The sequence below is a fragment of the Python bivittatus genome, unplaced genomic scaffold (genome assembly GCF_059951505.1).
Source record: "Python bivittatus isolate LINGU-HERP-01145 unplaced genomic scaffold, Pbiv_v1 ctg000690_np1212, whole genome shotgun sequence".
NCBI classification, from domain to species: domain Eukaryota; kingdom Metazoa; phylum Chordata; class Lepidosauria; order Squamata; family Pythonidae; genus Python; species Python bivittatus.
In genome coordinates, this window is record NW_028277096.1 from 1,724,543 (window position 1) to 1,739,444 (window position 14,902).

At 38.3% G+C, this 14,902-nt stretch overlaps 1 protein-coding gene across 3 annotated transcripts in view; it reads left to right on the forward strand.

The window, feature by feature from the left end:
• Positions 1-14,902, forward strand: part of KIF13B (kinesin family member 13B) — a 143,390-nt gene that overhangs the window by 7,015 nt on the left and 121,473 nt on the right. For all 3 annotated transcript variants that reach the window (XM_088152488.1, XM_088152490.1, XM_088152489.1), the window contains exon 2: positions 4,394-4,487. In XM_088152488.1, the coding sequence (XP_088008614.1) occupies positions 4,394-4,487 (94 nt within the window). The remainder of the gene's footprint in view (positions 1-4,393; positions 4,488-14,902) is intronic.

Sequence of the window (14,902 nt, forward strand, 5' to 3'; positions counted from 1 at the left end):
ATTCAGAAATAAGTCCATTTATTTTTAATAGGAGACCCTCAGGAAGGTACGCACCATACTGTAGAGTTAGTCATTGAATCTACAGAAGAAATTTTCTAAATTCCCATCCTGCCCTTGTCGTTTCTTTTCTTTTTTTAGAGTACTTGTACAGCTCCATTCACTGTATACAGAAGAAGCTTCAGTGATGATGCTTTTAGTTGGCATTCTTGGCAACACATTTAATAAAAACTCTGGCTTTTCTGGATTTCTTCCTAGCTCCACTGCTGTGGAGTCAATCCAATTTTACTTTTCAGTTAGAGATGGTGTTACAGGAAAGATATTTGAAAAGTAACATGCATTAACAGAGGAAATTGAGTAGAGACATGGTTATCTTCCAAACTTTGTTTCTCTAATCAGTGATATTATTTGGGTTCTCTCTTATAGAAGTCTCTTTTTTTCCTTTTGAAATGCCAACTGGTATATATCTGAAGCTGCAGGGTTGATTTCCAGAATCACTGGAGCTTTCTATCATAGGAATTTTGAAGTTTCTTGGAAAGTGATTGAAAAGGGGGTGAGATCTCATTTGTGAGAAGACTGATGATCCTGAGATATTTACTCATACTTTGCTGTAATTGACAGCTGCAGAAGAGTGCTTCATGTATGTATCTATTAAATTTGTGACAGCAGTTAAACTTAACTAGTGGAAGTTATGTTCACCTGAGAATGGTTCCCAGCATATTCCATAAAGTACATGAGCTTTGTAATCATGATACAAAGTCTTTTCAGCAAACAGTGCAGTGTAGAAGTTCTGTAATGTTAGAAAGTTTGAAAATAACCACTCCAATTGCACAAATGTTATCTTGTTTTTATAATGAAAACTACCCCTATTATTAGGATCAATTATCTTTGGAAGTATCATTATTCTTCACTCTCAATTCCTTAAACATAGTAGTAACATTTCCTCTCCTTTTTGATGATAAGCACGGCCGTAGACTCATGTTTATATGTTATGCTGAGCACTAACATGATATGTTCAGTTTGGCTTAGTATATGTGTGTATGTGGTTTGTAAGCCATAATTTATGGCTTAGTGGTATCAGCTCAACTGTTGCTTATTCACATAGCCATAATTAGGCAAACAGTGACTTAGAACAATCTGTGAATCCATTGATAAAATTGGAAGGGTCCATTTGGATTGTGAAGTCCGATTCCTGTCAGTGCAGGTGTTTAAATCAAAACATCCCTGACAGATGGTAGTTTAGCCTCTAGTTGAACACATTCAGCAATGCAGAGCACACTACTTCATAGAAATTGATTCCACTGTTAAATTGCTTTTATTGTTAGAGCATTTTGCTAACACTCAGAGGAATCTTCATTCCAATAATTTAAAACCATCACATTATGCTTTCTGGGATGATACAGATTAGTTTGTATTTTTCTTCATCTGACCTCCCTTCAGAAACTTGTACGGGACTCAAGTATGTTCTCTTATCACTTACTAACATAATCAGGTCTCACTCTCTTCTTATAGAGCTCACTTGTCAATCTTCTGATCATCTTGTCAGCTTTTCTTGAATCCTTTCCAGTTTGATGGAGCCCTTCATAAATGTTGGCTCTTAGGCCTGGATAGATTGTAAATCACTTTGCATGGTGTCTGCATGTGATTTAGAGTTGCTGATTTTTTTCAAAACAATTTAATTTTAATAGCGTTTGCATAAAAGGTATGATTTTTGGTTGTCCTATTCAGTCCAGGAAGCCTGTAATTATTTTATAAGGAATCTGCACACAGTTTTCCAGGGTGGATATTTTGGGAAGCTATTATTATATCTGGAGTGCTTCCCATGTGACCTAGCATTTTATGTTTACTGAAAAGAAGTAGTGTGTTGCCTTAGAGTACCTCCTCCCCCTTACATCTTATGTGCAATAAGAAAATATTATATTCCTTGTCTGAACTAATTCCTGCTCACTTTCAATAGCTCTCATTTTCAAATTGGAAAGAAGAAAAAGCAGGATCTCATTTATTTGATTTATTTAGTGTAGGCTAAAGGTACCATTAATTTGGAATATCTGCTGCCCAAACATAAAGAATACTTAAAATGATTAGAATACCAGATTATGGCTGGTGTGAGTCTTCCGGGCTGTGTGGCCGTGTTCTTGAAGTTTTGTTTCCTAACGTTTCGCCAGCACCTGTGACCAGCATCTTCAGAGTGCAGGAGCACAGACAGGAGCAGTTCTCTCTGTGCCCAGGGTGATGTGGTATACTCCTGCGGCGGTGAGGGGATCCCCGCAAAAGACAAAAGGGATCCCCTCACCGCCGCAGGAGTATACCGCATACCATGCAGTTGCGGGCAAGTATACATCGGAACCACAAAACGCAGCATCCATACCAGGATAAAAGAACACGAAAGGCACTGCAGACTACAACAACCAGAAAAATCTGCAGTAGCTGAACATGCTCTCAAGCACACTGGACACAAAATCCTATTTGAAAACACAGAGATACTGGACAACACCAACAGCCACTATACCAGGCTATACCGGGAAGCCATTGAGATTCACAAACACCAGCACAGTTTCAATAAAAAAGAGGAGAGTCTAAAAATCAACAAAACCTGGCTACCAATCCTGAAAAATACAGCCTGCAAAAGGTCAACGAACTCAGCTCAACCACCAGGACATGTGAACAGTTCACACAATGAACTTGCTAATCATCCCCAGCAGCCACTCGTTAAACAATTCAATAGAAGAAAAAACCCTGCCTAATCCCCAGGAAGATACACACAGATGCTGACACCAAAACAAGCAGCCACTCAGTAACTCAACCCCCCACACACCCCCAATCCCCCCTTTCCCCCCCCAGATCTCTATAAATACCCACAAAAGGGTCACATCACCCTGGGCACAGAGAGAACTGCTCCTGTCTGTGCTCCTGCACTCTGAAGATGCCGGTCACAGGTGCTGGCGAAACGTTAGGAAACAAAACTTCAAGAACACGGCCACACAGCCCGGAAGACCCACACCAGCCATCGTATGCCGGCCGTGAAAGCCTTCGACAATACATACCAGATTATGCTTCATTTTCTCTAGAAGACTATGGTTCTCCCATCTTTTTTTCCTTTTTGCTAGTAAAACTAGCTTGTGGATGGATGTTTTAAAAAGTGGATTTTCAATTAACTGGGCTGTTCAGCTATAGAAATGCAAAGTAGTATGATACACACTTGAAGTTGCAGTATAGAATCAAAATCTATTATCAACAATTTCCTGTGATTCCAGGAAGGAGTATTGCTCTATTCCCAGCATCTCTGTTGTGAAACAAAGCTATATGTTTCTTGGTGTCTCTCAGTTCAAAGCCCTCTTCAGCCACTGATGTGAAAATGTGAATGCTGCAGTCAACATAGGGTGGTAGATGTGTACAGTGTCCTCTCTTTCTGTGTCTTTCCTGCATGCAGGCTCAGCTCACACTCAGTATGAGAACTTGTAGTGTTGAGCACAATGAAGGGGACTGCCATCCTCATTCAGTAGAGCTCGAGGAGAACATTCCTCAAGTCTGCAGACACTGATAAAATAAAATGTATGATTGTATGGATAAAAATGGGGATAGAGAAGTAGAATCCTTCTTGGAGTGTATCACTAGCTTGTACCCTGGTCTGGACCAATCAGAATAGGGGAGAGGACATGCTGCATCATTTTTTATTAGGTACTCTTGTAACCAGTCTTTTACAGTTGGTCTGTCTAATCCAGTATTATTTATCTGCTCTGGTTGGACCATCAGTGGTAGATCTGTGAAAAAAGATCATATTTTGCTCTGTGTTTTCCTACGTTATTTCATGAAATCTTCATTCTTGGGCTAGTGAGTCAGATGCTCTACATTAAGGAACTCTTTTTGTTCTGGATGTAGCAATGACAAGAGTAAATATATTGAAACTAGAGGGGAGGAGTCTTTTTCCTACTTACCTAACCTAAATAGTTGTGTGACAGCTCTTGTCTTCCTTCCTCTCTGTTACTGGACTACCCAGTTCCTTCACAGTCCTTCAAAATGTCTCTGCAGATTCTATACTGCTAGCCTGTTTAGAGATGGGAGGAGCAACAGAAAAAGCCAGTAACAGTTTCCCAAAATCTAGTGCCTTCCTCCTGTTAGACAAAAGTCCCCGTCATTTCCATCCATTGCAGCCCCAGCCACTCTAGTGGAGTGCAGTTATAATTCAGCAGATGTGAATGCTGCCAAATTTGGGAAGGCTGCTGTAATTCTTTAAACTTTAGGCCAAGTATGAAGTTGAATATTCTGATATACAGTTATAGATAAACAGGGGACAAACTGATTAGCAAAATAGAAATGATCAGGTTGGAATATTTAAATTCTGTGGTTCTAAAAATGGCATTTGACATTTTTATCCCCTCCCTTTTTTCCCTAATAGAAATAGATCTGCATACAAAATGTGTGATAGATGTGGATACAAACAAAGTTATTCTTCATCCTGTGAACACTAACCTTTCAAAAGGAGATGCTCGGTAAGTTCTTTTCTTTTCTTTTCTTTTCTTTTCTTTTCTTTTCTTTTCTTTTCTTTTCTTTTCTTTTCTTTTCTTTTCTTTTCTGAAAGAGACAATATGTTTTTAAAGAAAGAAACATTGTGACAAAGTGTGGGTAGGGAAATTGAAGAGTCTCTTTTGCGGGAAGAATCTCATTTCTCAGTAAATTGACATGGTTACTACAATTTAAAATGAGTGTCATTGTGTTCACTCTTATTTGTATAAATAGTTGAAAATATATTCCAGCAAAACATAGCTTTTCTGTGGATTTGTTTATCTAAGAATCTCCTACTGCAGAGTTACTCACAGGCATACATTATTACTCTTTTCAGTGTGAGAAGGCTTGGCTCAAATACCATCTTATGTGAAAGTAATTTATTTGAAGATTAAAGCACATTAGTTCCTCTGAATGGTGAACGGCTGAATGCAGCAGGTTGGACAAGGCATAGGTTTCATTGGAAGACAATGGATAATGTGTTGTTTTTATGGACTCTGACATAAAGATATTTTCTGAGTACAGGAAGATAACTAGAACACTGTGATGAGTGCATTTATTTCTATTTCCTTGGCTTAGTGCAAAGTGGCATAACTTCTGACCCAAGTTAAACATATCTGATTAGATCTACTACTAATTTCCTGGTCATATATTGTGGCCTCCTAATTGATTGATTGATTCATTAATTTCCTCATTAATGGCTGATTAACTAATTCCAGATTACAGCGAAACCATATTATCTTGAATCCCTAACTGATCTCTGCAGTGGTTTGATTGCAGTAAGGCTTGGCAGGTTACGAGCTCTTTGCGCTTACGCTGTGGGAATAAAAAAATAGGGAAGAAAAGAAGAATGGGAAAAACAACATGTTAGAGGTAGCAAAGATGTATTGAAGATCATGAAGTGAAGTGATTCAAACTCTGGATAAGGAATGGAGAAGAAAGTAATACAATGTATGTGCTGCTTTAGCACATATTAATATTAATAAGTGCCATTCTAAATAGTAACAAAATTCTACTTGAGCTTTCTTGGGCTACACCAGAAGATTTTAATTCAACACATGTAAAAGGTTCTACTTTGAGGAAGACTATTATACAACTATAGTAAAACTACTATAGAACATATAATTATTGTTATTCATTTTAAATATATCTTTCTTCACGTTCAGTGAGAACATGTAAAACAGAGATCCCTAACCTTTTGGGGCCAGTTGGTGCAGCTTCAAAAATGGCTACAATACTGAATATGGCCAGTCACAAAATATCCATTTACATGAGGGAAATTGTGAAGTTCCTCCCCACCTCAACTTACATTTTTTCTGGGCAGATGGGCCTGCTTCCAAAGGACGAATGTTCTCTATAGGGTTTGTGTGAGACACAGAACCATATTAGGAAATGAATAAGATGCACAAGGCCGGTACTTTGTTACAGCATGCTCACTTCCTATCTAAGTTTTTAAAACATATATACATACATGTACACACAAACACACACATCATACTCCCTTTGGGAGTAATCAACTTATGCAAAATGCAGAAACAAAGTAAGAAATGATAAGCCAAAGAAATTAAGGTCATAGATGAGAAACAAAAGGAAACGCTGCTAAATCTTCTTTACACCAACCAATTTGCTATACTTCTCCACATCTTTCTGTCTTTACAAACCCCTGGGGAGCATGTCCATACACCAGTTTGTAATCTTCCTCTGTCCTTTGAATCTCTCTTCTCTCTCTTGAGGATCTCATCAACTCTATCTAATCATAGCTTTCTTAGTTCTCTTTTTTCTTTCAACACATTCACTCACCCTCCATATATTTATTTTGTGATTTGATCATTTTCTCTATATGACCAGGCCAACTCAATATATTTCATTCATATTGGTCACTCACTTTTGTGATCACATTCATTCAGCATCCATCCATTCATGCTTGACTTGATTCTGTTTCTTCTTTTCCCACACATACTTCTTAAATAATCCATTCCCATTACATTCAGTTTATTTTCATTTTTCTCTTGACTTATGCCACTTTTATTTAAATATAACAAAATTAATAGAAGCATACGCTTTTACATAGCTATTGTCACTTCATCCTTTTGTGGTGATCATAATCTTATATGGCTTTTTCCTCATCTACAGCCTCACCATTCACCTGAGCACAACATGTAACTATCACTAGCCACTGGCTCATACTTTCTGACATACATTTTAGCCCTTTTATGAAACCTACGCATTGATTGATTGATTGTATTTATGCACAGCTGACTCCAAAAGAACTCCCAGCAGTTTATAAAATTGGAATAAAACCATTAAAAACAGTTCAAATAAATATAAATACCCATGGTTTCCATAAAATATAACCATGTCCAGTTCTAAAAATCATAAATACTTAACCAATTAAAAGCTCTGCAGAAAAAAATTGGTTTTGACCCCCTTTCCATTATAATTAAAGAAAACACTATCTGGATCTCTGAGGGCTGTTCCATAAAACTGGAACACAACAAGAAAAACATTTCTATAAGGCAGCTCCACAGAATTTTGGTCAGTGCAAGTTATGAACCTCAGTTTACATATCAGTACTTTATAATGTTCACTGCTGCCTCTCACAAAAGCATCTCAAAAATAAATTGTATAATACAAGAAAACAGATATATTTCCTAGGTGCCCCTTCATGAAGTAAGCTGCCCAATTTTAGTGTGGTAATGTCTGAGCTGTGTACTAATGCTGTTTCAGCTTCTTTCTAAGTAGATGTTTTGAAAGTTGAAGACAGGTATGATGTATATCTGTAGTGGCAGAAATAAAAACAAAGACCTACAGTCAAGCCTGTGTATACTGTGGTTTTGTATAACTGAAATAGTATGAAATTTGCAGAAATTAATGTATCAGTCTTTTTTTTAATTAAATCTAGATTTTAAGCCCATATGATTCTTGTCTTATCTTAGAATCAGATAAAACATGTAGAATCACATAAAATATGTAAAATATGGTACCATATAAATGCTTAATTTGTATGATTCTTGCAGTCTATAGGGTTTCTATTGATGCTATTCTTCTTTGTTTTGTTTTGGTGCCTTCAAGTCAGTCTTGACAACTAGTGATTGCCTGGACAAGTCCCTGCAGCTTTCTTGGCAAGGTTTTTCAGAAGTGGTTTGCCATTGCCTCCTTCCTAGGACTGAGAGAGAGTGACTGCCCCAAGGTCATCCAGCTGGCTTCATGCCTAAGACTAGAACTCACAGTCTCCCCGTTTCTAGCTTGGTGCCTTAACTACTACACCAAATTGGCTCTCACTTTTTTGGGGTAGTGTAATCTAAATTCAGTACTATGCCTTCTTGTGGATCAAGTGGCAGATTTTAATAAACAATTCTGAAGGCTAAGGAATACATCTTTCCACATGAAATTCCTTTAGAAATAAAAACTAACAGCTATAGTCATTGTAAGAGGAGAGCCATATTTGTCTAAGGCAGCCAAAAATCAGGAGTCTGACAGCACTTTTTCCAACTAACAAATTCTATTAAAAGATATCAGCTTTCATTAACTAAAGCTCAGTTCATCCAATGCATAGAGTGGGCAAAGTGATGTAGGATTTAAACTGGAGTGAGATCGGAAGGGGAAAATGGTGGGGGAAGACAGGGTGGTTATGCAGATCCAGGGTGTATGTGAAACAGTTAAAAGTGGCTTATTAATTAGCAATTGTAATGTGTTAAAAACTCATTAAATGTGTTGAGACCTTATGAGATGGCCTGAAACCTTTTAATGCTGGCAAATCTCTCCCTCAATTTATTGTGCTGGTAAAATTTCTTCCTACCAAAACTGTAATGAAATGTCCTGGGAGATTGAAATGCTCTGATATTACTTTGTCCTTGTTTTGAGTCCTGGTGTCAAATTTGTGTCCATTAGCCCTTTTGTGCAGAGCCTGGCTTATTTGTCCTTCATAGAATTTGGAGGAGCATTGCTGGCAGACGATGGCATTTATCACATGAGGGCACCTCTAATCTTGTATGTGAAGTTTCTGGGGCCTGTGATGGTGCTATTGGTGTCAGTGTGAAGGCAAAGTAGCCAGAAACTGAGAGTCATGAAATACAAACAGAATTGAATCCAACTTACTCATGGAGAACTCTTGAAGAGTGTGTTTCCCATGTCTGAATTCTTAAGCTGATCCTGTACTTTGGGCAGCCCACTTTGGCAGCAGATGTCTACCCAAATCTCCGAGAAGCCCTTTTACATAGGGAAAATTTCAATCCTACTAAAGGGTATTTCTACTCTGGAATTGCCAATGTGTTTTGTTCTTCCTAGCCACTGCCATTATATGACTGCCTAGCAAAGATTCTCTCTGTTGCAGGTGAGGAGTCAAGGAAGATGGAGGAAGGAGGCAAATTTGTGAACAGCTGGCAGCAGTTCACATCATTTCTAGAAGTTATTGGCAGGCAGGAATAGGACCATAAACTTTCTCTTCAGTTTTTTGGACCTTCTTAAGTTCCACTTCTTTATTGCTAGGTTTTAGACTGGATATTCCTGTTCTTGCTGGGAAATCACTGTTTCGTGTACCTGTATTGCTCCCCAAAACAATAAAGGGAAGTTTCTGGCAGACAAGACAGACTAAACACCATTTAGTTCTTGACCAATTATTATAAAGCCATAACAACAAAAATTACTGTTTCTGAGTTTGTTTAAGCAGAACTGCTAGTATGAGAACCATTGGCAGCAGTGGCAAAACATGTAATTACAATTCATGGCTCAGGGAGAGTGGGTGTCCAGCTGAGTAATGCCATGTTTGCACTAGAACTTTCACTTCTGTCAGCTAAGTCTGCTTACTTAAGCGCTGAGCAAAGTTCATGCATCTAGATCAAGATCACAAGGTTGGTTGTATGCCTCGAACTTTGACAGCCAGCCCACTTTTTAAGTAAATAGCCTGAAAGCTCCAGTGTGGATTTGCAAAGCCTCAGGGAACGTTGCTGTTATTGTGAAAGAGATCAAACTTATGGCACGAAATGCAGGAGAGCAGGAATTCTTTCCCATTACAGTACTTGGCCATATTGCTACCTCAAGTCTTGAAGTGCAGTAGTTGGGGCAATAAGTCTTGGATTGTGCATTTTCCTCTCCACAGATGTCAGGGAACCCTGAACCATGCCTAGGTCAGTCATAAATGAACCTTACATATTGGGCAATGCTTTTCAGCTGACCAGTTTCCACATCCTCAAAAATATAAACAGTTGCAGCCATGCAGACTACTTTCCAAAGAATTGATAACTCTGTTTCTGTAGCACCAGATTCTAAAAGGAAATAATGCACTTCCCAGCTAAATTGTGAATCCTTTTCTGGGTTTTGCTTTGGTGGTATTTCATAATCTAGAACTTATTCAGATTTTTAAAAACCCTGTATAATGTATGAGGCAGCAGGATCAAGTGCAAAGTAGAATTCATTTGCACCCTTGCAGAAAAATATTTAAGAGGTTGGTTGCATCAATGGTACATCAACCAGTAGACAGGCCCCTTTTGCAATGGTGCAATATATGTCCTTGGTGGACTGTTCAAATGCACCCAGTTGTGCAGATCACAAGAAGGCAGGTTTGCCCTTGCTATCCCTGTCCCCTAGCTGCATCTGGAATTTGTAACCTTCTTATTTATAACCTATCTTTGCATTTATTGGAGCTTTGCAAACCTTTCAAAGAGAACTTCACAAAGTACATTGGCATTGTGAAACTATGTCCATTAAATAACTACAGTATGTTACCTAAATTTTATTATTTTATGATTGTTTACTTTTGGTGATCTTTGTTTCAACAGTATGCTACCCTGAGGCATTTTTTGAAAGGACAGCTGTATAAATGAATGAATGAATGTATTAGTAATGTAGAAATTGAAGTTATTGATTTTCCTGGGATAAGAATAGAAGATATATAGTGATTATGGATTTTTCTCCCCTCCCCTGGTCCCATAACTAAAACTCAGAATGCTTGTAGAAGTCATGCTTTGTTATGGGTAAAGTTATAGCTTCACTACTATAGAATTATTCCTTGTGTATAATAATTTTGCTGTTCCAGATGCAAAACATAATTCCTCCTTCTATACTTAGAACATGTGTTTAACAAAGTGGATGTTGGCTCCTGAAAGTTTGCTTTACAAAACATTTCTTAGTTTTTAAGAGAACACAAAAGGCTCTGTTGTTTGCTTGAACAGACTTTTGCAATGCTTACTCTAGTGTTATTGCAGTTTAAAAGATTAGAGTTGGAAAAGGTGGGTCTTGAGGAGAGATTTTAAGAGTGGAAGGAAGCCTGCCAATTTCCACTCAGAAGGAGGCTGGGAATAATGCCTGCCATCCTCATCTGAGCAGAGGAAAGACTGAAAGAATGGCAGGGGTAGAATTTCCCTTTCCTGAATTCATAGTCAGCCCCCTCCCCCTACATCCCGTTATCATCCGGTCCACCAAGAGTGTTTGACAGTCCAGTCACTGGGCTAGTTTAAGTGCCATATCCCTGGAATTAGGGTATCATTACACAGATGTTTGGGAAGGAAATTCTAAATCTGAGAGTCAATAAGCAAAAAAAAAAAAAAGGAGTTATATAAAAGAAAATGTTTGAGCAGTAGAGTTGAGGGAGGGTGGGCGATCCTGTACGTCGTGGGCTAATGCAACAAAATGATTTGTATCATTTATATACTGCCTTATATCATAAAAGAATTTAAATGAAGTTAACAAAATATGCAGCATGGCAACAATAAACGCTGACCATGTGATTTCTAAGGGGGCCTAAATGCTAATAAACACTGCAAAATGGTAGAAGCACAAGAAGGGGGAAGTTAGAAACCAAATAGCTTTTTTAACTTGTTTATTTTTTTTTCTTTTTATTAATATGCACAAACAACAAGTAACAATACAGTGGAGGCCTTAGTATTAAGTATTAAGCTTAAGATAAAAACCTTTATTATATAGCAAATAATGTATTTCATGGTCGTTTATCAATGCCACATTCTGCTTTAGATGTAAAATGTAAGCAACCTTATGCTTTCCAGCATTAACAGTTTAGAAGTCGTAGTTAATATTGATGTAATCTTTTTTTTTTTTTTTGTCTTTAAAGATTTAAGTTAATAATCTCCAGTCAACACTGTATAAATACCACTGTACCCCCCCTTTTTTTAAAAGACAAAAAATAAGGAACTCTTGCAGTACCTAGACAAATAGAGCTCAAGGTTGGCAGAATAGGGATACCTTTTGCTTTTTTCTAGTGGAAACTAGAGAAGAGAGCAAGTGAACTTCCAAGAATAACCATTCCATGGTAATTACAACCACCACCACCATCACCACGCTACCACCACAACAGGAAACATCTGCTTGGGGTGGGTAACACCTATAACTATGGAATGTGGATGAGACCTCCTTAGTTAATCTCAAACTTCAGGAAGGTGGGATGCTTCGGGTGAATGCCATCCCCCCAGAACAAATGAGAGCAGCGATGGGATGCTTCAGGATACAAATCAAGTCCCTAAAATTCAGGCAGTTTTTCTCTCTTTGTATCTTGCTGAATAACTGAGCAGCATGGCCCTTTATTTTCCCCTTGAGTTGCTACTGATAATCTATTGTTGGACTCTGAATATCAGATGTAGTCATCCAAACAGGATCACGTTAGTGTTTTGCCAGCAAGTTGCCTGGAGGAGAAATGTGCTCATTCTTTGCTTGTGTGTTTTGGGTTCTGTGTGCGTGCGCAATATAAGCCCTTGAGGTTGAGGAAAAAATTGCTCTCTGTGATTTAAAAACAACCCAATGATTCTCAACATGCCAACACCTCAGAATTTATATTTTGTAGCTGCAGTCATTTGCTCCTGAATTGGCTTCTTAATTATTTCATCCTTTTCAAGGAATTGTTTGCTTTGAGTAAATATCAAGCCTTCTATTATTGCATTAAAGCAGGATGCTTTCTATTACACATTAACTCCAGCCTTTCACACAATAAAGGCTTTTGCAATTAAAGTAACCTTGAAAAAAACTAAAAGGTGTGGCTACCTTGAAAATAAAATCTCTGTAAACAGACAAATTCTTTTGGAGGAACCACATATGAAGAAAATGTTCCCAACAGGCAATTTTAGTCAGCAAGCTGAATCCTTATTGCCATTTTCTTTTATAACTGGTAGGCCTTTTGCAGGCAAATGTTAGAAACTTGCAGCTGAAGCTGAGAATCCCACAAGGCAGAGATTTGGAGCCACAAGACGTGGTGATGGGCAACATTAACCCTTTTACATGGGCAGTCTGGAGCCCATGGATAATTGAAGCATGGTCTAAATATGGAAGGAGTTGGCCTTCATGACAGATGGTCATCCTTTACTTTCTCCTCCATCAAGCATCTGGCCTTCTTGCAGAGCACATCCTCCAGTATAGCGGCTTGTGGCTCTGAGGCTGCTGTGGCAGTAAAAAAAAAAGGGAGGGGGAAAGAACCTTATATTATGAGGAGGGGCCATAGCTTTGTGAACAAACGCATGCTGAAAGTCAAGAAGCTGTTTCTTCAAAACCTTGCCTGAATCACAAATTCATTGGAGACAAGACACTTTTACCTCTACCTCCCATCTATAATTATGTTGGATAATGCTCATCTACCTAAGCAAGGCTGTTGTAAATATTACTGCACTTATTGTAAATATTACAAAATATTTTGTAAATATTGAACTGATAATTATTGCATAAATCCTGAAGGCAACCATTGATGGAAGCTACTGCCTTTGAAAGGGCATAACATTAGTCACTCTTGGATGCCATAATATAGCACATTCTGGTGTTTGTTCTTGTCACTGTGTCATTTAAATAGAAACAGAAGTGGTAGCATTCAGTAAAATTCCATGTGCATCTTTCAGAGGAAATCTCTGGTGTTCATGGATTGCCTACGTACTTTTATCCAACTATTCTATTAACAAAACAGTGAACTAACTAAACTGACAAACTTTTTATAGCCACCCCTTTTTTGCTGTTAATATTTATTTATTCATTTATTCATTGTGTTTATATTCTGTACAGTTAAAGTGGAGTACAAGAAGGTTCTTCTCATGCCCACAATAACAATTTTATGGGGTTAGATTGGCCTAAGAAAGAGTGTGCAGCTGTAGCTATAAAACACTCAGTGAGTTCTATAATCAAGTGGGGATTTGAACCTGGATCTCTTCATTCCAGGTCCAGTTTCTTAACCACTGTATAACACCGGTGCTACATAATATGGTAGTTTATTCTTCAGATAACCCAACTGTATCCAACAGAAACAAATTGCCTTTCTCCACCTGATGTTCATCAAGGGTGTTGGAATACACCAGTTAGGTGAGCTGGGAGCCTGGGTGTTGTAACATATCTGGGGGGTGGGGGGTTCCAATTTGGGAAAGACTGCGTTAGGGGGCATTTCACAAATAAAGTAAATAGAACTGAATCCTGACCTGAATAATTTGGCTCAGACTTTTTTGACTCCACATGACCATTCCTGCCCCCTCCCCTTTTCAGGAACTGTAGCATCATTCCTTAAATACATATCTTTGTGTCAGAGAACTCCAATTGTTAGTACATTCCAACAATGGAGTGGTTACTATTATTTGTTGCTTGCATCCTGTACTCTTGGGCTCCTTTGAATTGACATGGCTGGAAAGTAAGTTCTTTGTTTAAAATCCCAGGCATCTTCCCTTTATCTAACCAAATATTCCATAGCTTAGCAAAGTTAATGAAAATTGAAGTCTCTCAGCTTCAGTAGAAGTTGCTTAAATAGTCTGGGAATGGTGCCTTTGTATCATTCTGTATGACTCAGCCATGATTTTTGCCAGTATGCTGTGAAGGGAATCCCTCTGAATTCATGAAAGCTGCATGGCTATGAAACAGATGCAGCTGTTTTAAAAAACAGGAGTTCACTTCCAACCCAGATACACTCAGGGCTTCTGTTGAAAGGAAGATTTTTAATTAATGAGATCCTTGGGGACAGCATAAGATACTTTTCTTTTTGTCTTCCTTGACATCTCTGTCCATGTCCCTTCAAGCCAGAGACAAAGGCAAAGAAGGCCATTTTCTTTCTCCATATAATCCAGCATTTTATAAGGCATCTTTATTGCAGTATCCTCTTTATAAGTCTGTTTTAATGGAAAGGCAACATCTGCTCTTGGCCGACCAGAAGGCAGCCTTCCTTACTTCTGGGCTGCAACGTCTGCCCTTTTGACAGAAAATCCAGATGAGCGTGCCAGCATTCACCCCTGCCTTCTATTTATAAGCGATTCTATATAATTTTAACCAACAGCTTATTCTGTATCTGCTCTGACATTCCCACAGAATGAGACATTCACATTTGGAAGCCTTTGACTAGCAAAGGCAACCTGTCAATTGGTTCTTCATTGCTATAAAAGTTGACTATTAAACTCAGAGCCTAGTTCTCCCCCCACTCCCTAAAGACTACAGTTTC